The sequence below is a fragment of the Lolium perenne genome, chromosome 2, assembly GCF_019359855.2.
Source record: "Lolium perenne isolate Kyuss_39 chromosome 2, Kyuss_2.0, whole genome shotgun sequence".
NCBI lineage: Eukaryota > Viridiplantae > Streptophyta > Magnoliopsida > Poales > Poaceae > Lolium > Lolium perenne.
In genome coordinates, this window is record NC_067245.2 from 184,464,897 (window position 1) to 184,490,801 (window position 25,905).

General features: G+C 42.8%; 1 protein-coding gene across 1 annotated transcript; it reads right to left on the reverse strand.

The window, feature by feature from the left end:
* Positions 1 to 251: 251 nt before the first annotated feature.
* On the reverse strand, positions 252 to 1,975 carry LOC139835243 (flavin-containing monooxygenase FMO GS-OX-like 8). The gene has a single exon (XM_071825158.1). The coding sequence runs from the start codon at positions 1,880 to 1,882 to the stop codon at positions 398 to 400; it is 1,485 nt and encodes a 494-aa protein (XP_071681259.1). The 5' UTR covers positions 1,883 to 1,975; the 3' UTR covers positions 252 to 397.
* Positions 1,976 to 25,905: the final 23,930 nt, after the last annotated feature.

Consider the following 25,905-nt stretch of genomic DNA (forward strand, 5'->3'; position numbering starts at 1 on the left):
AGTTCAGTTTTACAGATAAGCATCATCTATTTGCCGCGAACAAAACATTTTGCTCACTGGACCATTTCATTGAGTTTAACAGTTATTTCCTCAGCCCTTATTTACACACAGCACACGTGTATTTCGAGTGTCAGTTTTGACCATCAATTTGGCTAAGAGACTTGATGTAGAAATCTAGTTAAAATTCAAATCATAGACTAAATATATATACAAAAATACGAAGATCTACAATATCAATCCGTACCAATAGATTCAGTAAAAGATATATTTCCAATTTTTTATCGAATGCACACAAGCTTTTATTAGAAGCATCAACTCTGGCAGTGCATCGATTGATGCACACCCCCTTTTTTTTCTTCCAAATGACGGTAGCTACTCAGGCAGTGCATCGTGGCCTTCAGTTGACGAGAAGCTTAGCCATGGCCTGCACATCAACTTCAATGGCGGCCGTATCTTTCCCAGCCACAGTTTGATCGTCTTGAGCCTGGGGTGGAGCAGCTAAGCTGTGCCATCTCTGCAGGCCCTTCCGGACGTTGTCGCTGTCGTCGGTTCGGTCGCGGAAGTTCTCCATGTCCTCGTTCAGTCCCGCGATGCACGACAGGATCAGCTCCCTCTGCCAGTTCTCGATCCGCGGGAAGTCGCAGTACTTCTCCCCGAACTCGTACATCTTCAGAGGTTCCACGCCGCCGATGTCATGGGTGTACTTCTTGGGCACGCCGGCGGCCTCCCTGGCGCGGTAATGCTCCTCCACGGACCGCAGCATCTCCTCCACCGGCGGCAGCGCCCGCCGGCCAGACAGCACCTGCGCGACCCACTTCCCCTGCGCCTCGAAGAACCACGGTATCAGGACCTTCCTCGGCACGCCCACGAAGGAGAGCGACGGCGCCAGGGACGGGGGGAACACGTGCTCGAACAGCGGGCCGACGCGGTTGTCGTCCACGGTCACCGCGCCGTCCGTGTCCAGGAACGGGAACGAGTAGGTGTACCCCGTGCAGTACATGACCGTGTCCGCGACGACGCTTGAGCCGTCCGCGAACACCACGCGCCCGTCGCCGTGCAGCTGGTCTATCTGCGGGTGGAGGTGCAGGTTGGCGTGGTTGGCCAGCATCTTGGACATGGCCGGCGTCATGGCCTCCTCCGTGGACTTGGCGGTGAGGTGCACCTCCTTGGCGACGCGGCGCAGGTCCAGCGCGATGTCCTTGCCGCTGTCCCCGCACCCGACCATCACCACCACCTCGCCGCGGAACGGATCCGGCGTCCGGTACGAGTGGCTGTGCATCTGCCTCCGCAGCCACTCCTCCATGCCTTTGATGCGCGGGAGCTTCGGCTGCGAGTAGTGGCCGGTAGCCACCACGACCGCGTCGAACACCTCCTCCTTCTCATCGCCGTCGCAGAGCTGCACGGATCTCACCGCCCATTGTCGCGTCGACGACGCCGGCATGGTCTCGGCGACGCGCAGGACGCGGGTGTTGAGCCTGACGGCGTCCATGAGCCCGAACACGTCGCAGAAGTCCCGGAGGTAGCAGTACATCTCCCGGTGAACGGGGTAGCGGCGCGGGTCGCGGCCGGCGACGCCGTGCCTTGGCAGGAACTGGAAGTCGGAGAACCCCATGGCCTCCCGTGGACTGATGAGGCGGAGGCAGGCGTACATGCTGCCGGGCACGCGCACCGGCACCGCGGCCCCGAGCGGGTCGTCGCCGTCGGTCCTCGGGTCGTACAGCCACTGCCCGCCGACGTCGGCGCTCTGCTCCATGACCGTGACGGCGTGGCCCTCCCGCCGCAGCTCGCGCGCAGCCGCCATGCCAGCCATGCCGGCTCCCACCACGCATACATTCTTGGACTGCAGCTGCAGCGGCTGCTCGCCATCGCCAGCCGAAACCATGGCAGCCACGGAGCGCGCGCGATCGATGGAGCTAATGCAGAGTCGTTGGAGACGAGAGAGGATTGTATGTTTTCCGTTTTTTGTTCGAGCTGTAGAACGATAGAGAGGGAGGGAGATTGACTAAATATGGTGTATATTGAGCCCCTCGCATGAGTACATATAGAGTACAAGTCTTTGAGATTAAGAAAGCTTTTCCAGAGATAAGGTAGGTTTAGATTACAATCCTACACTACCAAATATATCTCTAGCACTTCCCCGCAGTCGTAGCGGTAGTAACGTGAATAATGGAAACGTCATGGACGGTCAGACTAAAGAGAAATCGAAAGTAGGCGTAACGGGAGTGTCGTGAACGATATCGCGTCGAGGATGCTTTGACTGTAGAGGAAGCCGAGGTGCTCATGCGAGGCGGTAGCCCTTTGTGCCGATGTCGAGGTAGCCGAGAGCATGGGTGTTGCAACCTTGGTCGAGGTAGCCGCCCGAGGGGGTGCCGTGGTCGATGTCGTGGTCGGGTGCCGGTGTCGAGGTATGCACACATGAAGCTGCTGGCGCCTAGTGCGCATGGAGACAGATGGAAAGGCGTCGAGGCAATTGTCGAAGAGGGGTGTCGATGCCGAAGTCGATGCAGTCGGAGCCGTCGAGGACGAGGTGCTGCCCTAGTTTTGCCAGAACTAGGTGCAAGTTGGGGACGAAGGCATAATCCGTTTTGCCAGAACTATGTACGCAAAGACGAAGTCGATGAAGACTAGGCGCCGATCTGGGTTTTCCAGACCCGGGGACGCGTCGGGGACGAAGACACGGACCGGTGTTGCCAATACCGGGCGTGCGAGGGCAGGAACCATAATGGACCGTGTGTTAGTGTCAGGGGAACAATAGAGGAGGCCTCTAGAAAGCTGGCGAGTCGCAGAGCGGCGAAGAGGGAGAGGTGCCAATGCAGTATGTGGTTGTCGCAGTAGATGAAGTAGTCGGGGAAGAGACGATGATGATGGCGACGAGGTCGTGGTGGACGGAGACGTAGAAGGCGGCGAAAAACCAGCGGCTTGCCATGCTGGACGCCTAGACTGTCGAAGAGGTAGACAGCGAGGCCTGCAATGACCGGAAGTTGTCATGCAGGTTACCTGTGCTGGTGCGGCGGCGGTACTCGAAATAGGCGAGAAAGATACCGATAGCGTGAAGAAGACCATGCGTGGACGGTGGCGACCCGCGCCTAGGGAGGTGATACGTTGCAAACGTATCTATAATTTTTGATGCTCCATGTTTGTTTTACACCAATTAATATATGTTTTATTTACACTTCGTTGCACATTTATACATTGTCCGGCGCTAACCTATTGACAAGATGCCACAATGCCAGTTCCCTATTTTCTGCTGTTTTGTATTTCAGAAAAGTTGTACAGGAAATATTCACGGAATTGGATGAAACAAAATCCAAAGTTCTTATTTTACCGTAACGAAGACGGAGTCCAGAGGAGAGACGAAGATGCACCATAGGGCGGCCTTGTCGCGGCCTGGCCCCTGGCCACGCCATGGGGTGGTGTGGGCCCCCAGGCATCCACCGACCTCACCCTTCCGCCTATTTATTCACGATCTCGGGAAAAATCTAAATACCCGAGCCTTCATCGACGAAAAGTTCCGCCGCGGCCGCCATCGCCGACCCTAGCTCGGGAGGGTTCTGAAACTCTTCCCGGCACCCTACCGGAGGGGGAGATCATCACCGGAGGCCTCTACATCGCCATGCCCGCATCCGAAGTGATGTGTGAGTAGTTCATCTCTGGACTACGGGTCCATAGCAGTAGCTAGATGGTTGTCTTCTCCAATTTATGCTTCATGTTTAGATCTTGTGAGCTGCCTATCATGATCAAGATCATCTTTATGTAATGCTACATGTTGTGTTTGCTGGGATCCGATTGTTGGAGATATGCCCAAGGGGCAATAATAAAATGATTATTATTATATCTTTGTGTTTATGATAATAGTTTGCATCTCATACTATAATTGTATTAACCGGAAACATTAATACATGTGTGTTATGTAAACATAAAAGAGTCTCTAGTAAGCCTCTTGTTAAACTAGCTTGTTGATTAATAGATGATCATAGTTTCATGATCATGAACATTGGATGTTATTAATAACAAGGTCATATCATTAGGTGAATGATGTGATGGACATACACCCATAGTAAATGTAGCATATGATCAAGTCATTTAGTTCTTTGTGCTTCAAGCTTTAATATGCATAGTAACTTAATCCTTCGACCATGAGATCATGCTAATCACCTACACCGGATGGATGCTTTGATGACACCAAACACCACTGTGTAAATGGGTTCTTATAAAGGTGGTATTAAGTGTTCGGAAAGTATAGGGTTGAGGCACTTGTATCAATAGTGGGATTTGTCCATCCTAATGACGGATATATATACTCTGGGCCCTCTCGGTGGAATGATATCTAATTAGCTTGCAAGCATGTTACTGGTTCACAAGGGATATCATATCACGGTACGAGTAAAGAGTACTTATCGGTAACGAGGTTGAACTAGGTATGGAGATACCGATGATCAAACTTCGGATAAGTAAAATATCGCGAGACAAAGGAAATTGTTATTTTATGTGAATGGTTCTTTCGATCACGAAGTCATCGTTGAATATGTGGGAGCTATTATGGATCTCCGGGTCCCGCTATTAGTTATTGATCAGAGAGGAGTCTCGATCATGTCCGCATAGTTCTCGAACCGTAGGGTGACACACTTAAGGTTTGATATCGTTTTAAATAGATATGGAATATGGAATGGAGTTCGAATGTTGTTCGGAGTCTCGGATGGGATCCAGGACATCACGAGGAGTTCCGGAATGATCCGGAGAATAAGATTCATATATAGGAAGTCACTTTCCAAGTTTGAAAATAATCAGGTGCATTTATGGAAGGAGCTAGAATGTTCTAGAACCTTCCGGAAGAAATCACCATGGAAGGTGGAGTCCCGGATGGACTCCACCAACCCTAGCTGGCCGACCAAAGGGGAAGGTGGAGTGCATGGTGGACTCCACCATCATGGCCGGCCATAGGGGAAGGAAAGGGAGGAGTCCCACTTCCCCTAGGTTTCACCAATATGGAAGGTTTTGAGTTGGACTCTTATTCGGATTTTGGGCAAACCCTAGGGGGTTCCACCTACATAATGTGGGGGAGAGGGAGGGGACCGACCACCACACCAGCCGCACCACCCGAGGGCACCAAGGCCGGCGCCCCAAGTGCCCCCTCTCCCCAAACCCTAGTCACTCCCCTCCTCCCAATACTCCCGCAGTGCTTAGGCGAAGCGCTGCCGGAGATCTCCATCACCACCGCCACCACGCCATCGTCCTGGCGGGATTCTGAGGAGGATCTACTACATCCGCTGCCTGCTGGAATGGGGAGAATGTCGTCTTCATCAACACCGAACGTGTGACCGAGTGCGGAGGTGCTGCCCGACTGTGGCACCGTCAAGATCTTCTACGCGCTTTTGCAAGCGGCAAGTGATCGACTACATCAACCACGAGAACTAATCTCGTTAATGCTTAGCGATCTTCAAGGGTATGATGATCTTCACCTTGTTGCTACCATCTACTAGATTAGATCTTGGCTTGTTGTTCGTTCTTGTGGTAGGAATTTTTTTGTTTTCTATGCTACGAATCCCTACAGTGGTATCAGAGCCGTGTCTATGCATAGATTGGTTGCACGAGTAGAACACAATGGTTTTGTGGGTGTTGATGCTTTTGTTATCTTTTGTTATGTGTACTTTGCTGTAGTTATTCGTAGCATAGAAAACAAAAAATTTCCTACCGCGAGAACGCAATCCAAGCCAAGATGCAATCTAGAAGATGGGAGCAACGAGGGGATGAACGAGACTAACCCTTGAAGATTTCCAAAGCCTACAAGAGGAGGCTCTCGTTGCTGCGGTAGACGATCACTTGCCGCTTTCAAAAGCGCGTAGAAGATCTTGACGGTGCCACAATCGGGCAGCACCTCCGTACTCGGTCACACGTTCGGTGTTGATGAAGACGTCCTTCTCCCCGTTCCAGCGGGCAGCGGAAGTAGTAGATCCTCCTTGGAATCCCGGCAGCACGACGGCGTGGTGGCGGTGTCGATGGAGAACTCCGGCAGGGCTTCGCCTAAGCGTATGCGGGAGTTGTATGTGGAGGAGGTGTGCTAGGGTTTGGGGAGAGGGGTGCCTTGGGCGCCGGCCATGAAGGGGGCAGCCAAGCTTGGAGGCAAGAGTGGCCGGCCACCCTCCCCTTGTCCCTCATTATATAGGTGGAAGCCCCAAGAGTTGTAGTCCAAGTCTTCGAATAAGACCCCAACACTAAAACTTCCCAAAGGTGGGAAACCTACTGATGGCGTGTAACTCACACGTTCGTTGGGAACCCCAAGAGGAAGGTATGATGCGCACAGCAGCAAGTTTTCCCTCAGAAAGAAACCAAGGTTTATCGAACCAGGAGGAGCCAAGAAGCACGTTGAAGGTTGATGGCGGCGGGATGTAGTGCGGCGCAACACCAGGGATTCCGGCGCCAACGTGGAACCTGCACAACACAACCAAAGTACTTTGCCCCAACGAAACAGTGAGGTTGTCAATCTCACCGGCTTGCTGTAACAAAGGATTAACCGTATTGTGTGGAAGATGATTGTTTGCAGAAAACAGTAGAACAAGTATTGCAGTAGATTGTATTTCAGTATAGAGAATTGGACTGGGGTCCACAGTTCACTAGAGGTGTCTCTCCCATAAGATAAACAGCATGTTGGGTGAACAAATTACAGTTGGGCAATTGACAAATAAAGAGGGCATGACCATGCACATACATATTATGATGAGTATAGTGAGATTTAATTGGGCATTACGAGACAATTGCATTAAGTATTGCGCGTAATGTCCACCTTCAGGTTATCATCCGAACCCCCTCCAGTATTAAGTTGCTAACAACAGACAATTGCATTAAGTATTGCGCGTAATGTAATTAGAAACTACATCCTTGAACATAGCACTAATGTTTTATCCCTAGTGGCAACAACACATCCACAACCTTAGAACTTTCTGTCACTGTCCCAGATATCAATGGAGGCATGAACCCACTATCGAGCATAAATACTCCCTCTTGGAGTTACAAGCATCTACTTGGCCAGAGCATCTACTAGTAATGGAGAGCATGCAAGATCATAAACAACACATAGACATAACTTTGATAATCAACATAACAAGTATTCTCTATTCATCGGATCCCAACAAACGCAACATATAGAATTACAGATAGATGATCTTGATCATGTTAGGTAGCTCACAAGATCCGACAATGATAGCACAATGGGGAGAAGACAACCATCTAGCTACTGCTATGGACCCATAGTCCAGGGGTAGACTACTCACACATCACTCCGGAGGCGACCATGGCGGCGTAGAGTCCTCCGGGAGATGATTCCCCTCTCTGGCAGGGTGCCGGAGGCGATCTCCTGGATCCCCCGAGATGGGATCGGCGGCGGCGGCGTCTCTGGAAGGTTTTCCGTATCGTGGCTCTCGGTACTGGGGGTTTCGCGACGGAGGCTTTAAGTAGGCGAAAGGGCAAGTCAGGAGGGGGCACGAGGGCCTCACACCACAGGGCCGCGCGGCCAAGGGGGGGGCCGCGCCGCCCTAGGGTTTGGGCACCTCGTGGCCCCACTTCGTCTCTTCTTCGGACTTCTGGAAGCTTCGTGGCAAAATAGGACCCTGGGCGTTGATTTCGTCCAATTCCGAGAATATTTCCTTACTAGGATTTCTGAAACCAAAAACAGCAGAAAACAGCAACTGGCACTTCGGCATCTTGTTAATAGGTTAGTTCCAGAAAATGCACGAATATGACATAAAGTGTGCATAAAACATGTAGATAACATCAATAATGTGGCATGGAACATAAGAAATTATCGATACGTCGGAGACGTATCAGCATCCCCAAGCTTAGTTCTGCTCGTCCCGAGCAGGTAAAACGATAACACAGATAATTTCTGGAGTGACATGCCATCATAACCTTGATCATACTATTTGTAAAGCATATGTAGTGAATGCAGCGATCAAAACAATGTATATGATATGAGTAAACAAGTGAATCATATAGCAAAGACTTTTCATGAATAGTACTTCAAGACAAGCATCAATAAGTCTTGCATAAGAGTTACTCATAAAGCAATAATTCAAAGTAAAGGTATTGAAGCAACACAAAGGAAGATTAAGTTTCAGCGGTTGCTTTCAACTTATAACATGTATATCTCATGGATATTGTCAACATAGAGTAATATAATAAGTGCAATAAGTATGTAGGAATCAATGCACAGTTCACACAAGTGTTTGCTTCTTGAGGTGGAGAGAAATAGGTGAACTGACTCAACATTGAAAGTAAAAGAATTGTCCTCCATAGAGGAAAAGCATCGATTGCTATATTTGTGCTAGAGCTTTGATTTTGAAAACATGAAACAATTTTGTCAACGGTAGTAATAAAGCATATGTATCATGTAAATTATATCTTATAAGTTGCAAGCCTCATGCATAGTATACTAATAGTGCCCGCACCTTGTCCTAATTAGCTTGGACTACCGGATCATCACAATGCACATGTTTTAACCAAGTGTCACAATGGGGTACCTCTATGCCGCCTGTACAAAGGTCTAAGGAGAAAGCTCGCATTGGATTTCTCGCTATTGATTATTCTCAACTTAGACATCCATACCGGGACAACATAGACAACAGATAATGGACTCCTCTTTTATGCATAAGCATGTAACAACAATTAATAATTTTCTCATATGAGATTGAGGATGTATGTCCAAAACTAAAACTTCCACCATGGATCATGGCTTTAGTTAGCGGCCCAATGTTCTTCTCTAACAATATGCATGCTTAATCATAAGGTGGTAGATCTCTCTTACTTCAGACAAGACGAACATGCATAGCAACTCACATGAAATTCAACAAGAGTAGTTGATGGCGTCCCCAGTGAACATGGTTATCGCACAACAAGCAACTTAATAAGAGATAAAGTGCATAATTACATATTCAATACCACAATAGTTTTTAAGCTATTTGTCCCATGAGCTATATATTGCAAAGGTGAATGATGGAATTTTAAAGGTAGCACTCAAGCAATTTACTTTGGAATGGCGGAAAATACCATGTAGTAGGTAGGTATGGTGGACACAAATGGCATAGTGGTTGGCTCAAGTATTTTGGATGCATGAGAAGTATTCCCTCTCGATACAAGGTTAGGCTAGCAAGGCTTATTTGAAACAAACACAAGGATGAACCGGTGCAGCAAAACTCACATAAAAGACATATTGAAAACATTATAAGACTCTACACCGTCTTCCTTGTTGTTCAAACTCAATACTAGAAATTATCTAGACCTTAGAGAAACCAAATATGCAAACCAAATTTTAGCATGCTCTATGTATTTCTTCATTAATGGGTGCAAAGCATATGATGCAAGAGCTTAAACATGAGCACAACAATTGCCAAGTATCACATTACCCAAGACATTTATAGCAATTACTACATGTATCATTTTCCAATTCCAACCATATAACAATTTAACGAAGAAGAAACTTCGCCATGAATACTATGAGTAGAAACTAAGGACATACTTGTCCATATGCTACAGCGGAGCGTGTCTCTCTCCCATAAAGTGAATGCTAGGATCCATTTTATTCAAACAAAACAAAAAACAAAAACAAACCGACGCTCCAAGCAAAGCACATAAGATGTGATGGAATAAAAATATAGTTTCAGGGGAGGAACCTGATAATGTTGTCGATGAAGAAGGGGATGCCTTGGGCATCCCCAAGCTTAGACGCTTGAGTCTTCTTGATATATGCAGGGGTGAACCACCGGGGCATCCCCAAGCTTAGAGCTTTCACTCTCCTTGATCATGTTGCATCATACTCCTCTCTTGATCCTTGAAAACTTCCTCCACACCAAACTTAGAACAACTCATTAGAGGGTTAGCGACAATAAAAATTAACATGTTCAGAGGTGACACAATCATTCTTAACACTTCTGGACATTGCATAAAGCTACTGGACATTAATGGATCAAAGAAATTCATCCAACATAGCAAAAGAGGCAATGCGAAATAAAAGGCAGAATTTGTCAAAACAGAACAGTTCATATTGACGAATTTTATCGAGGCACCCGACTTGCTCAAATGAAAATGCTCAAATTGAATGAAAGTTGCGTACATATCTGAGGATCACTCACGTAAATTGGCATAATTTTCTGAGTTGCCTACAGGGAAAACAGCCCAGATTCGTGACAGCAAAGAAATCTGTTTCTGCGCAGTAATCCAAATCTAGTATGAACTTTACTATCAACGACTTTACTTGGCACAACAAAACACTAAACTAAGATAAGGAGAGGTTGCTACAGTAGTAAACAACTTCCAAGACACAAAATAAAAACAAAGTACTGTAGGTAAAAACATGGGTTGTCTCCCATAAGCGCTTTTCTTTAACGCCTTTCAGCTAGGCGCAGAAAGTGTGTATCAAGTATTATCAAGAGACGAAGTGTCAACATCATAATTTGTTCTAATAATAGAATCAAAAGGTAACTTCATTCTCTTTCTAGGAAAGTGTTCCATACCTTTCTTGAGAGGAAATTGATATTTTATATTACCTTCCTTTATATCAATGATAGCACCAACAGTTCGAAGAAAAGGTCTTCCCAATATAATGGGACAAGATGCATTGCATTCAATATCCAAGACAACAAAATCAACGGGGACAAGGTTATTGTTAATGGTAATGCGAACATTATCAACTTTCCCCAAAGGTTTCTTTATAGAATGATCAGCAAGATTAACATCCAAATAACAATTTTTCAGCGGTGGCAAGTCAAACATATTATAAATTTTCTTAGGCATAACGGAAATACTTGCACCAAGATCACATAAGGCATTACAATCAAAATCTTTAACCTTCATATTAATGATGGGCTCCCAACCATCCTCTAGCTTTCTAGGAATAGAGGCTTCGCGCTCTAGTTTCTCTTCTCTAGCTTTTATGAGAGCATTTGTAATATGTTGCGTGAAAGCCAAATTTATAGCACTAGCATTAGGACTTTTAGCAAGTTTTTGCAAGAACTTAATAACTTCAGAGATGTGGCAATCATCAAAATTCAAACCATTATAATCTAAAGCAATGGGATCATCATCCCCAATGTTGGAAAAAATTTCAGCAGCTTTATCACGAGCGATTTCAGCTTTTAGCAGCTTTCAAAGCAGTTTCTCGCGCTTTGCATTAGAAGTGGAAACATTGCTAACACCAATTCTTTTATTATTAATAGTAGGAGGTGCAGCAACATGTGTAGCATTAGCATTACTAGTGGTGGTAATAGTCCAAACTTTAGCTACATTATTCTCTTTAGCTAGTTTTTCATTTTCTTCTCTATCCCACCTAGCACGCAGTTCAGCCATTAATCTTATATTCTCATTAATTCTAACTTGAATGGCATTTGCTGTAGTAACAATTTTATTTTCAATATCCCTATTAGGCATAACTTTCAATTTTAAAAGATCTACATCAGCAGCAAGACTATCGACTTTAGAAGCAAGTATATCAATTTTCCCAAGCTTTTCTTCAACAGATTTGTTAAAGGCAGTTTGTGTACTAATAAATTCTTTAAGCATGGCTTCAAGTCCAGGGGGTGAACTCCTATTATTGTTGTAAGAATTCCCATAAGAATTACCATAGCCGTTGCCATTATTATAAGGATATGGCCTATAGTTGTTACTAGAATTGTTCCGGTAAGCATTGTTGTTGAAATTATTATTTTTAATGAAGTTTACATCAACATGTTCTTCTTGTGCAACCAATGAAGCTAACGGAACATTATTAGGATCAATATTAGTCCTATCATTCACAAGCATAGACATAATAGCATCAATCTTATCACTCAAGGAAGAGGTTTCTTCGACTGAATTTACCTTCTTACCTTGTGGAGCTCTTTCCGTGTGCCATTCGGAGTAGTTGATCATCATATTATCAAGAAGCTTTGTTGCTTCACCAAGAGTGATGGACATAAAGGTACCTCCAGCAGCTGAATCCAATAAATTCCGCGAAGAAAAATTTAGTCCTGCATAGAAGGTTTGGATGATCATCCAAGTAGTCAGTCCATGGGTTGGGCAATTTTTAACCAGAGATTTCATTCTTTCCCAAGCTTGAGCAACATGTTCAGTATCTAATTGTTTAAAATTCATTATGCTACTCCTCAAAGATATAATTTTAGCAGGGGGATAATATCTACCAATAAAAGCATCCTTGCATTTAGTCCATGAATCAATACTATTCTTAGGCAGAGATAGCAACCAATCTTTAGCTCTTCCTCTTAATGAGAAAGGGAACAATTTTAATTTTATAATGTCACCATCTACATCTTTATACTTTTGCATTTCACACAATTCAACAAAATTATTAAGATGGGCAGCAGCATCATCAGAACTAACACCAGAAAATTGCTCTCGCATAACAAGATTCAGTAAAGCAGGTTTAATTTCAAAGAATTCTGCTGTAGTAGCAGGTGGAGCAATAGGTGTGCATAAGAAATCATTATTATTTGTGGTTGTGAAGTCACACAACTTAGTATTTTCAGGGTTGGCCATTTTAGCAACAGTAAATAAAGCAAACTAGATAAAGTAAATGCAAGTAACTAATTTTTTTGTGTTTTTGATATAGCAAACAAGATAGCAAATAAAGTAAAACTAGCAACTAATTTTTTTGTATTTTGATTTAGTGCAGCAAACAAAGTAGTAAATAAAACTAAGCAAGACAAAAACAAAGTAAAGAGATTGAGAAGTGGAGACTCCCCTTGCAGCGTGTCTTGATCTCCCCGGCAACGGCGCCAGAAAAAGAGCTTGATGGCGTGTAACTCACACGTTCGTTGGGAACCCCAAGAGGAAGGTATGATGCGCACAGCAGCAAGTTTTCCCTCAGAAAGAAACCAAGGTTTATCAAACCAGGAGGAGCCAAGAAGCACGTTGAAGGTTGATGGCGGCGGGATGTAGTGCGGCGCAACACCAGGGATTCCGGCGCCAACGTGGAACCTGCACAACACAACCAAAGTACTTTGCCCCAACGAAACAGTGAGGTTGTCAATCTCACCGGCTTGCTGTAACAAAGGATTAACCGTATTGTGTGGAAGATGATTGTTTCCAGAAAACAGTAGAACAAGTATTGCAGTAGATTGTATTTCAGTATAGAGAATTGGACTGGGGTCCACAGTTCACTAGAGGTGTCTCTCCCATAAGATAAACAGCATGTTAGGTGAACAAATTACAGTTGGGCAATTGACAAATAAAGAGGGCATGACCATGCACATACATATTATGATGAGTATAGTGAGATTTAATTGGGCATTACGACAAAGTACATAGACCGCCATCCAGCATGCATCTATGCCTAAAAAGTCCATCTTCAGGTTATCATCCGAACCCCCTCCAGTATTAAGTTACTAACAACAGACAATTGCATTAAGTATTGCGCGTAATGTAACTAGTAACTACATCCTTGAACATAGCACTAATGTTTTATCCCTAGTGGCAACAGCACATCCACAACCTTAGAACTTTCTGTCACTGTCCCAGATATCAATGGAGGCATGAACCCACTATCGAGCATAAATACTCCCTCTTGGAGTTACAAGCATCTACTTGGCCAGAGCATCTACTAGTAACGGAGAGCATGCAAGATCATAAACAACACATAGACATAACTTTGATAATCAACATAACAAGTATTCTCTATTCATCGGATCCCAACAAACACAACATATAGAATTACAGATAGATGATCTTGATCATGTTAGGCAGCTCACAAGATCCGACAATGATAGCACAATGGGGAGAAGACAACCATCTAGCTACTGCTATGGACCCATAGTCCAGGGGTAGACTACTCACACATCACTCCGGAGGCGACCATGGTGGCGTAGAGTCCTCCGGGAGATGATTCCCCTCTCCGGCAGGGTGCCGGAGGCGATCTCCTGGATCCCCCGAGATGGGATCGGCGGCGGCGGCGTCTCTGGAAGGTTTTCCGTATCGTGGCTCTCGGTACTGGGGGTTTCGCGACGGAGGCTTTAAGTAGGCGAAAGGGCAAGTCAGGAGGGGGCACGAGGGCCCCACACCACAGGGCCGCGCGGCCAAGGGGGGGGCCGCGCCGCCCTAGGGTTTGGGCACCTCGTGGCCCCACTTCGTCTCTTCTTCGGACTTCTGGAAGCTTCGTGGCAAAATAGGACCCTGGGCGTTGATTTCGTCCAATTCCGAGAATATTTCCTTACTAGGATTTCTGAAACCAAAAACAGCAGAAACAAAGAATCGGCACTTCGGCATCTTGTTAATAGGTTAGTTCCAGAAAATGCACGAATATGACATAAAGTGTGCATAAAACATGTAGATAACATCAATAATGTGGCATGGAACATAAGAAATTATCGATACGTCGGAGACGTATCACCTACTCAAGGGGGGAGTCCTACTCAAGGTGGGACTCCCACCTTTCCTTGAGGTGAGGCTGGCCGGCCACCAAGGTGGAGCCCACCTGGGACTCCTCCCCCTTAGGGTTTGGCCGGCCATACTAGTGGAGTCCCTCCGGGACTCCACCTTCCATAGTGCCATTCTTCCGGACTTTTCTAGAACCTTCTAGAACCTACCATAAATGCACCGGATCATTTCCAAACTTGGAATATGACTTCCTATATATGAATCTTATTCTCCGGACCATTCCGGAACTCCTCGTGATGTCCTGGATCCCATCCGAGACTCCGAACAAAACTTCGAACTCCATTCCATATTCCATATCTACTTAAACGACATCAAACCTTAAGTGTGTCACCCTACGGTTCGCGAACTATGTAGACATGGTTGAGACTTCTCTCCGACCAATAACCAATAGCGGGATCTGGAGGTCCATAATGGCTCCCACATATTCAACGATGACTTAGTGATCGAATGAACCATTCACATACGATACCAATTCCCTTTGTCACGCGATATTTTACTTGTCCGATGTTTGATCATCGGTATCACTCTATACCTTGTTCAACCTCGTCTCCTGACAAGTACTCTTTACTCATACCGTGGTATGTGGTCTCTTATGAACTTATTCATATGCTTGCAAGATATTAGACGACATTCCACCGAGAGGGCCCAGAGTATATCTATCCGTCATTGGGATGGACAAATCCCACTATTGATCCATATGCCTCAACTCATACTTTCCGGATACTTAATCCCACCTTTATAACCACCCATTTACACAGTGGCGTTTGATGTAATCAAAGTACCTTTCCAGCATAAGTGATTTACATGATCTCATGGTCGAAAGGACTAGGTAACTATGTATCGAAAAGCTTATAGCAAATAACTTAATGACGTGATCTTATGCTAAGCTTAATTGGGTGTGTCCATTACATCATTCATATAATGACATAACCTTGTTATTAATAACATCCAATGTTCATGATCATGAAACTATGATCATCTATTAATCAACAAGCTAGTTATACAAGAGGCTTACTAGGGACTCCTTGTTGTTCACATAACACACATGTATCAATGTTTCGGTTAATACAATTATAGCATGGTATGTAAACATTATCATAAACACAAAGATATATTATATTAACAACTTTTATTATTGCCTCTTGGGCATATCTCCAACAGTCTCCCACTTGCACTAGAGTCAATAATCTAGTTTACATATGTAAAGATATAACACCTTGGCCTTCCGGTGCTTTATCATGTTTTGCTCACGGGAGAAGTTTTAGTCAACGGATCTGACATGCTCAGAAACGTATGTATTTTGAAATTCATTTGCGTCTTCACGCATCACTCATTTTCCAAATGAGTCGGCATTAAATATTTTTGGTCTTCTGGTGGAACCTTAATTCCGCGGTCTGAAATATGTCACTAATATTGTCACACACAATATAGCTTCAAATTCTGACACTATCGGAACTACACCAAGTTCTCAAAGAACCTCTTGACTTAACATCCTCAGTCATTGTCAAAACAATGACATACTCTGCCTTTGTTTGTAGAATCCGTCACAATATTTAGAACTCTTCTAAATCTAGCATTGTGTTACCTTTTAAACAATACTTAGCCTAATTGAGATTTGAATTTCATTTTTATATGTGATCAAACAAATATCAGTGCAACACCTTACATCGATTTGTTTGACATTACCCCATATAAAATTATATATATATCCTTGGTTCTTCTAAAGTACTCAAGGATATTCTTACTGTCTTTCAATGATCATTACATGAATCATTCTGGTACATGCTTGATACGTCTCCGACGTATCGATAATTTCTTATGTTCCATGCCACATTATTGATGATATCTACATGTTTTATGCACACTTTATGTCATATTCGTGCATTTTCTGGAACTAACCTATTAACAAGATGCCGAAGTGCCAGTTCCTGTTTTCTGCTGTTTTTGGTTTCAGAAATCCTAGTAACGAAATATTCTCGGAATCGGACGAAATCAACGCCCAGGTTCCTATTTTGCCCGGAAGCATCCAGAACACACGAGAACCGCCAGAGAGGGGGCACAGGGCCACCAAACCCTAGGCCGGCACGGCCAAGGGGGGGGGGCCCGCGCCCCCCTATAGTGTGGGCCCCCCAGAAGTCCACCGACCTTGCCCTTCCGCCTATTTAAAGCCTCCGTCGTGAAAACCCTGACGTTCGACGAAACCAGAGAAAACCTTCCAGAGCCGCCGCCATCGCGAAGCCAAGATCTGGGGGACAGGAGTCTCTGTTCCGGCACGCCGCCGGGACGGGGAAGTGCCCCCGGAAGGCTCCTCCATCGACACCACCGCCATCTTCATCACCGCTGTTGTCTCCCATGAGGAGGGAGTAGTTCTCCATCGAAGCTCGGGGCTGTACCGGTAGCTATGTGGTTCATCTCTCTCCTATGTACTTCAATACAATAATCTCATGAGCTGCCTTACATGATTGAGATTCATATGATGATGCTTGTAATCTAGATGTCGTTATGCTAGTCAAGTGAATTTTACTTATGTGATCTCCGGAGACTCCTTGTCCCACGTGTGTAAAGGTGACAGTGTGTGCACCGTGTGGGTCTCTTAGGCTATATTTCACAGAATACTTATTCACTATTATGAATGGCATATTGAAGTGCTTATTTATATCTCTTTATGATTGCAATGTGTTTGTATCACAATTTATCTATGTGCTACTCTAGCAATGTTATTAAAGTAGTTTTATTCCTCCTACACGGTGTAATGGTGACAGTGTGTGCATCCGTGTTAGTACTTGGCGTATGCTATGATTATGATCTCTTGTAGATTATGAAGTTAACTATTGCTATGATGGTATTGATGTGATCTATTCCTCCTACATAGTGTGAAGGTGACAGTGTGCATACTATGTTAGTACTTGGTTTAGTCGAATTGATCTTTCATGCACTCTAAGGTTATTTAAATATGAACATTGAATTGTGGAGCTTGTTAACTCCGGCATTGAGGGTTCGTGTAATCCTACGCAATGTGTTCATCATCCAACAAGAGTGTAGAGTATGCATTTATCTATTCTGTTATGTGATCAAAGTTGAGAGTGTCCACTAGTGAAAGTGTAATCCCTAGGCCTTGTCCCTAAATACGCCATCGCTATTTGTTTACTGTTTTACTGCGTTACTACTGCTGCTGCGTTACTATCGCTTGTTTATCGTCCTGGGCAAAGCACTTTTCTGGTGCCGTTGCCACTGCTCATATATATTCGTACCACCTGTATTTCACTATCTCTTCGCCGAACTAGTGCACCTATTTGGTGTGTTGGGGACACAAGAGACTTCTTGCTTTGTGGTTGCAGGGTTGCATGAGAGGGATATCTTTGACCTCTTCCTCCCTGAGTTCGATAAACCTTGGGTGATCCACTTAAGGGAAAACTTGCTGCTGTCCTACAAACCTCTGCTCTTGGAGGCCCAACACTGTCTACAGGAAAAGGAGGGGGGCGTAGACATCAAGCTATTTTCTGGCGCCGTTGCCAGGGAGGAAAGGTAAAAGGTACTCACACTCCGGATCTCGGCTACTAAGCTATTTTCCGGCGCCGTAAGTACTCAAAGCTATTTCCTTTAGATCCTGCAATTGCAACTTTTTGTTTCTTGTTTACACTAGTAAGGCATAATGGAAAACATCTGTGAGCTTTTTATTCTATTTCCTGAGTCAAGACATGAATGGTTTAATGCGAAAATTAGAAAACCTATGGAATCTTATTTGCATGCTAGTAGCAATGATATTAGTATGAATGCTTTGAACACTATTGTTGCTAATGCTATGGAAAATTCTAAGCTTGGGGAAGCTGGTTTTGATGAGCATGATCTTTTTAGCCCCCCAAGAATTGAGGAGAAAATTTTCTTTGATGATACTTTGCCTCCAATTTATGATGATTATAATGATAGTAGTCTTTTGTTGCCGCCTGTTATGGAGGATGAATTTGATTATGATTACAATATGCCTCCTATATTTGATAGCTACTTTGTTGAATTTGCTCCCACTAGTACTAATAAAATTGATTATGCTTATGTGGAGAGTAATAATTTTATGCATGAGACTCATGATAAGAATGCTTTATGTGATAGTTATATTGTTGAGTTTGCTCATGATGCTACTGAAAGTTATTATGAGAGAGGAAAATATGGTTGTAGAAATTTTCATGTTACTAAAACACCTCTCTATGTGCTGAAATTTTTGAAGCTATACTTGTTTTATCTTCCTATGCTTGTTACTTTGCTCTTCATGAACTTGTTTATTTACAAGATTCCTATGCATAGGAAGCATGTTAGACTTAAATGTGTTTTGAATTTGCCTCTGGATGCTCTCTTTCGCTTCAACTACTATTTCTTATGAGTGCATCATTAAAACTGCTGGGCCCATCTTAATGGCTATAAAGAAAGAACTTCTTGGGAGATAACCCATGTGTTATTTTGCTACAGTACTTTGTTTTATATTTGTGTCTTGGAAGTTGTTTACTACTGTAGCAACCTCTCCTTATCTTAGTTTTGTGTTTTGTTGTGCCAAGTGAAGCCTCTAATCGAAGGTTGATACTAGATTTGGATTTCTGCGCAGAAACAGATTTCTATCTGTCACGAATCTGGGCTGTTTTCTCTGTAGGTAACTCAGAAAAATATGCCAATTTACGTGCGTGTTCCTCAGATATGTACGCAACTTTCATTAGTTTTGAGTTTTCTGATCTGAGCAACGGAAGTATTTATTAAAAATTCGTCTTTACGGACTGTTCTGTTTTGACAGATTCTGCCTTTTATTTCGCATTGCTTCTTTCGCTGTGTTGGGTGGATTTCTTTGTTCCATTACCTTCCAGTAGCTTCGAGCAATGTCCAGAAGTGTTAAGAATGATTGTGTCACCTCTGAACATGTGAGTTTTTGATTATGTACTAACCCCTCTAATGAAGTTTATGAGAAGTTTGGTGTGAAGGAAGTTTTCAAGGGTCAAGAGAGGAGGATGATATACTATGATCAAGGAGAGTGAAAGCTCTAAGCTTGGGGATGCCCCGGTGGTTCACCCCTGCATATATCAAGAAGATTCAAGCGTCTAAGCTTGGGGATGCCCAAGGCATCCCCTTCTTCATCGACAACATTATCAGGTTCCTCCCCTGAAACTATATTTTTATTCCATCACATCTTATGTGCTTTGCTTGGAGCGTCTGTTTGTTTTTGTTTTTGTTTTTGTTTGAATAAATGCTTGTGTGGGAGAGAGACACGCTCCGCTGTTGCATATGGACAAGTATGTCCTTAGTTTCTACTCATAGTATTCATGGCGAAGTTTCTTCTTCGTTAAATTGTTATATGGTTGGAACTGGAAAATGATACATGTAGTAATTGCTATAATGTCTTGGGTAATGTGATACTTGGCAATTGTTGTGCTCATGCTTAAGCTCTTGCATCATATGCTTTGCACCCATTAATGAAGAAATACATAGAGCATGCTAAAATTTGGTTTGCATATTTGGTCTCTCTAAGGTCTAGATAGTATCTAGTATTGAGTTTGAACAACAAGGAAGACGGTGTAGAGTCTTATAATGTTTTCATTATGTCTTTTATGTGAGTTTTGCTGCACCGGTTCATCCTTGTGTTTGTTTCAAATAACCTTGCTAGCCTAAACCTTGTATCGAGAGGGAATACCTCTCATGCATCCAAAATACTTGAGCCAACCACTATGCCATTTGTGTCCACCATACCTACCTACTACATGGTATTTCTCCGCCATTCCAAAGTAAATTGCTTGAGTGCTACCTTTAAAATTCCATCATTCACCTTTGCAATATATAGCTCATGGGACAAATAGCTTAAAAACTATTGTGGTATTGAATATGTACTTATGCACTTTATCTCTTATTAAGTTGCTTGTTGTGCGATAACCATGTTCACTGGGGACGCCATCAACTACTCTTTGTTGAATTTCATGTGAGTTGCTATGCATGTTCGTCTTGTCTGAAGTAAGAGAGATCTACCACCTTATGGTTAAGCATGCATATTGTTAGAGAAGAACATTGGGCCGCTAACTAAAGCCATGATCCATGGTGGAAGTTTCAGTTTTGGACATATATCCTCAATCTTATATGAGAAAATTACTAATTGTTGTTACATGCTTATGCATAAAAGAGGAGTCCATTATCTGTTGTCTATGTTGTCCCGGTATGGATGTCTAAGTTGAGAATAATCAATAGCGAGAAATCAAATGCGAGCTTTCTCCTTAGACCTTTGTACAGGCGGCATAGAGGTACCCCTTTGTGACACTTGGTTAAAACATGTGCATTGCGATGATCCGGTAGTCCAAGCTAATTAGGACAAGGTGCGGGCACTATTAGTATACTATGCATGAGGCTTGCAACTTGTAAGATATAATTTACATGATACATATGCTTTATTACTACCGTTGACAAAATTGTTTCATGTTTTCAAAATCAAAGCTCTAGCACAAATATAGAAATCGATGCTTTTCCTCTATGGTGGACCATTCTTCTACTTTCATTGTTGAGTCAGTTCACCTATTTCTCTCCACCTCAAGAAGCAAACACTTGTGTGAACTGTGCATTGATTCCTACATACTTGCATATTGCACTTATTATATTACTCTATGTTGACAATATCCATGAGATATACATGTTACAAGTTGAAAGAAACCGCTGAAACTTAATCTTCCTTTGTGTTGCTTCAATGCTTTTACTTTGAATTATTGCTTTATGAGTTAACTCTTATGCAAGACTTATTGATGCTTGTTTTTAAGTACTATTCATGAAAAGTCTTTGCTTTATGATTCATTTGTTTACTCATGTCATATACATTGTTTTGATCGCTGCATTCATTACATATGTTTACAATAGTATGATCAAGTTTATGATGGCATGTCACTCCAGAAATTATCTTTGTTATCGTTTACCTGCTCGGGACGAGCAGAAACTAAGCTTGGGGATACTGATACGTCTCCGACGTATCGATAATTTCTTATGTTCCATGCCACATTATTGATGATATCTACATGTTTTATGCACACTTTATGTCATATTCGTGCATTTTCTGGAACTAACCTATTAACAAGATGCCGAAGTGCCAGTTGCTGTTTTCTGCTGTTTTTGGTTTCAGAAATCCTAGTAACGAAATATTCTCGGAATCGGACGAAATCAACGCCCAGGTTCCTATTTTGCCCGGAAGCATCCAGAACACACGAGAACCGCCAGAGAGGGGGCACAGGGCCACCAAACCCTAGGCCGGCGCGGCCAAGGGGGGCCCCGCGCCCCCCTATAGTGTGGGCCCCCTAGAAGTCCACCGACCTTGCCCTTCCGCCTATTTAAAGCCTCCGTCGCGAAAACCCTGACGTTCGACGAAACCAGAGAAAACCTTCCAGAGCCGCCGCCATCGCGAAGCCAAGATCTGGGGGACAGGAGTCTCTGTTCCGGCACACCGCCGGGACGGGGAAGTGCCCCCGGAAGGCTCCTCCATCGACACCACCGCCATCTTCATCACCGCTGCTGTCTCCCATGAGGAGGGAGTAGTTCTCCATCGAGGCTCGGGGCTGTACCGGTAGCTATGTGGTTCATCTCTCTCCTATGTACTTCAATACAATAATCTCATGAGCTGCCTTACATGATTGAGATTCATATGATGATGCTTGTAATCTAGATGTCGTTATGCTAGTCAAGTGAATTTTACTTATGTGATCTCCGGAGACTCCTTGTCCCACGTGTGTAAAGGTGACAGTGTGTGCACCGTGTGGGTCTCTTAGGCTATATTTCACAGAATACTTATTCACTGTTATGAATGGCATATTGAAGTGCTTATTTATATCTCTTTATGATTGCAATGTGTTTGTATCACAATTTATCTATGTGCTACTCTAGCAATGTTATTAAAGTAGTTTTATTCCTCCTACACGGTGTAATGGTGACAGTGTGTGCATCCGTGTTAGTACTTGGCGTATGCTATGATTATGATCTCTTGTAGATTATGAAGTTAACTATTGCTATGATGGTATTGATGTGATCTATTCCTCCTACATAGTGTGAAGGTGACAGTGTGCATACTATGTTAGTACTTGGTTTAGTCGAATTGATCTTTCATGCACTCTAAGGTTATTTAAATATGAACATTGAATTGTGGAGCTTGTTAACTCCGGCATTGAGGGTTCGTGTAATCCTACGCAATGTGTTCATCATCCAACAAGAGTGTAGAGTATGCATTTATCTATTCTGTTATGTGATCAAAGTTTAGAGTGTCCACTAGTGAAAGTGTAATCCCTAGGCCTTGTCCCTAAATACTGCTACTGCTGTTTGTTTACTGTTTTACTGCGTTACTACTGCTGCGTTACTACTGCTTGTTTACTGTCCTGGGCAAAGCACTTTTCTGGTGCCGTTGCCACTGCTCATATATATTCATACCACCTGTATTTCACTATCTCTTCGCCGAACTAGTGCACCTATTAGGTGTGTTGGGGACACAAGAGACTTCTTGCTTTGTGGTTGCAGGGTTGCATGAGAGGGATATCTTTGACCTCTTCCTCCCTGAGTTCGATAAACCTTGGGTGATCCACTTAAGGGAAAACTTGCTGCTGTCCTACAAACCTCTGCTCTTGGAGGCCCAACACTGTCTACAGGAAAAGGAGGGGGACGTAGACATCAATGCTCATAACACATTTAGAGCACAGGACATCTGATTGTGTACATATTATTCGTGATCTATAATCACTCATGTGTTTTTACTCATTGAGTGTCAGATACACTCAAGTCTTGTTAAACCTTCACATGACAAGAACATTTTCTTAATATTTCTATATTGAACTACTTCAATATCTATTCTATGTACTTTGACTTAAACTTATTATGTGTTTCAATCTATCTTCATAGATCTTGACTCTAAATTTGTTTCAGTCCATATCCTTTCATTGAAGTTAATTTCTCAATGAAATCTTTTAATCAAGTATATAATTACATCATTTATAACCAACTATATGTCATCTACATAAAGTATTATAAATATGTCTCAGCGCTCCCACTTAATTTCTTGCAAATGCAAGCCTCTTCATCGTCTCTGATGAAATCAAAAACTCTTTGACTATTTCATCTGGTGAAGATTCCAACTCCGTGATACTCACTTCATCCAATTGAAGATTGTATACCTATCTAGTATTCCACGGACTAGCAAAACTCTTGGTTGTATCTTGTATACACCTTTAATACACACTTCTGTTAAGTAATGTATTTTGCCATCCTACTAGCATATCTCATAAAAGAAATATGTAGCGATTACTAGAATAATCCACATAGACTATAAGCATTGCTACAGAAGATCTAATCTTATCGTAGTCAACTCTTTGAACTTTGTCGTAAACAACTTTTCGACAAGTCGAGTTTTTTCAAGGATATATCATCCAAGTCCATCATTTTTATAGATCCATTTACTTTCAAAAAGTATTCACCTATCTTGGATTTCATGGCGCATAGCCATTTTAACGGAGTCAGGGCCCATCATAACTTCTTTGTTTGTAGTTGGTTTATCATTGTTCAAAATCAATCCTTTGTCCACAAATCATTTATTTGATCACAAAGTAAACCATACCTACAAGGTTCAATATGTACTTCGATCTCCATGGCTAAAACACTTTGTAGTCATGGGAGCCATGATCGTCGTGGCCGCTTCCTAACCAATTCCAATGCTGCGCTACTCTGATCATTATGCTCAGGTTCATAAACCTTATCGAGTTATATTGTCCTCCCACTCAAAATACTTCACTAGAAACAATTTCTTGGAAATAAGTAAGAAACATCGACAAACACTTTTGTCTTTGTTTCCATGGTGGAAGAATTCCCAATTAATTCTTTGGGATAACCAACAAAAACATTCATCCGATTTTGGTTGTAAACTTATTTACCTTATGCTATGCATACCAAAATTTAAGAGATGACTATTAGGTTTCATACCCATGCCATAACTCGTATGGTGTCATTTCAACGGATCATGATGATGCTCTATTCAGTGTAAAAGCGGTAGTCTCTAAAGCATAATCCACAAAAATATAATGGCATCAATATTTTATCTCATCATTGATCCAACAAGGTTTGGATACATCTCTCGGATACTCCATCATCATTATGATACTCCAAGAAACGTGAGTTGTAGAACAATTTCATAACTCTCTTAGATGTTCGCTAAAACTCGTAATTCAAATATTTCCCCATAATCCAATCATAGATATTTGACTTTTCTATTACGATGATTTCCACTTCATGCTGAAATTTATTTGAATCCATTCAAATGTTTCAAACTTCTTCCTTATCGAATATATCCACATATATACTCAATTCATTGTTGGAAGTTTTCATGAAGTAGAAGAATCTCCCGCACACAACTATGCCCAGTGAACCACATATATCATCATGTATGTTTCCACTAAGTTAGTTGCCCGTTCAACTCTTGGCCTATGAACGGTATTTCAGTCATTCTCTTTAGAAAAGATTTGCAAGCGTCAAACGATTCAAAAATCAAATGACTCCAAAAATCCATTTGCATGGAGTTCCTTCATGCGTTCCTCTCTAACATGACCTAAATGGTGGTTCCATAAACAAGTGGAATTCAAATCATTTGCCTTATGGCATTTTAGCGTCAGTGTTTATGTATGTGTGTTTTACCATTAAGATTTATAATAACTTATCCATCGTACATGGAGTAATGTCATAATTTGAACAACTCATTGTTTTCATTTGACCAGAGCAAAATAACAATTATTAAGTTCTTTATTATAAAATCTAAGGGCTAGATAGAATGCCAATGACGAACATAATAACACTTTATTTTTGTTCCAGAAGTGCATTCCTATCATATTCCTTGTCAGTCACTTAGGCCATTGTATTCTTGTATTGCGTTGTTTTGTATGACACTTCATACCAACCAATATGGTACTTATACCCAAGAATTTCATTGTGTGATCAAACTAGGAATACAACCATAACATGTATATCATTTATATACACCTGAGCTAGACTTTCTAGTCTTTTCTTTTCTTTTTGCCAAAATATCTTTTGTAGTTTCTCTTTTAGCTTTCCTCATTATTCAGGAAAACACTTCAACATCAATAACTTCTAGGTTTGTTGGTCAAATACCAATAACCTTGAGGTTCTGAAGTTAATCATCTTATGACAAGTGTTGCAGATTTTACTATTAGTAGCTTTGTAATATGATGAACAATTTCACTCATAATTTTATCCATCAATTCATGACGACTTTCCGAGACCATGTTTGTACATGCTAGGCTCGTAAAGTTTAACCTTAGTATTCGCATGTGCAAATCTGGCTTGCACCCGTTGTATGCACACGTAGAATCTATAACACCCGATCATCACGAGATGCTTCGAAACGACGAGTCTTAGCAATGGTGCATACTAAGGATGATTTCTTCATGGATATGCGAATATCGTTAGTGCCCCAATAGTTGGAGGATTGGGACGCCTTGC

What these genes read in the sequence shown, in the direction of transcription:
- LOC139835243 (XM_071825158.1), bottom strand. Translation starts at nt 1,882, where the DNA reads ATGGTTTCGGCTGGCGATGGCGAGCAGCCGCTGCAGCTGCAGTCCAAG.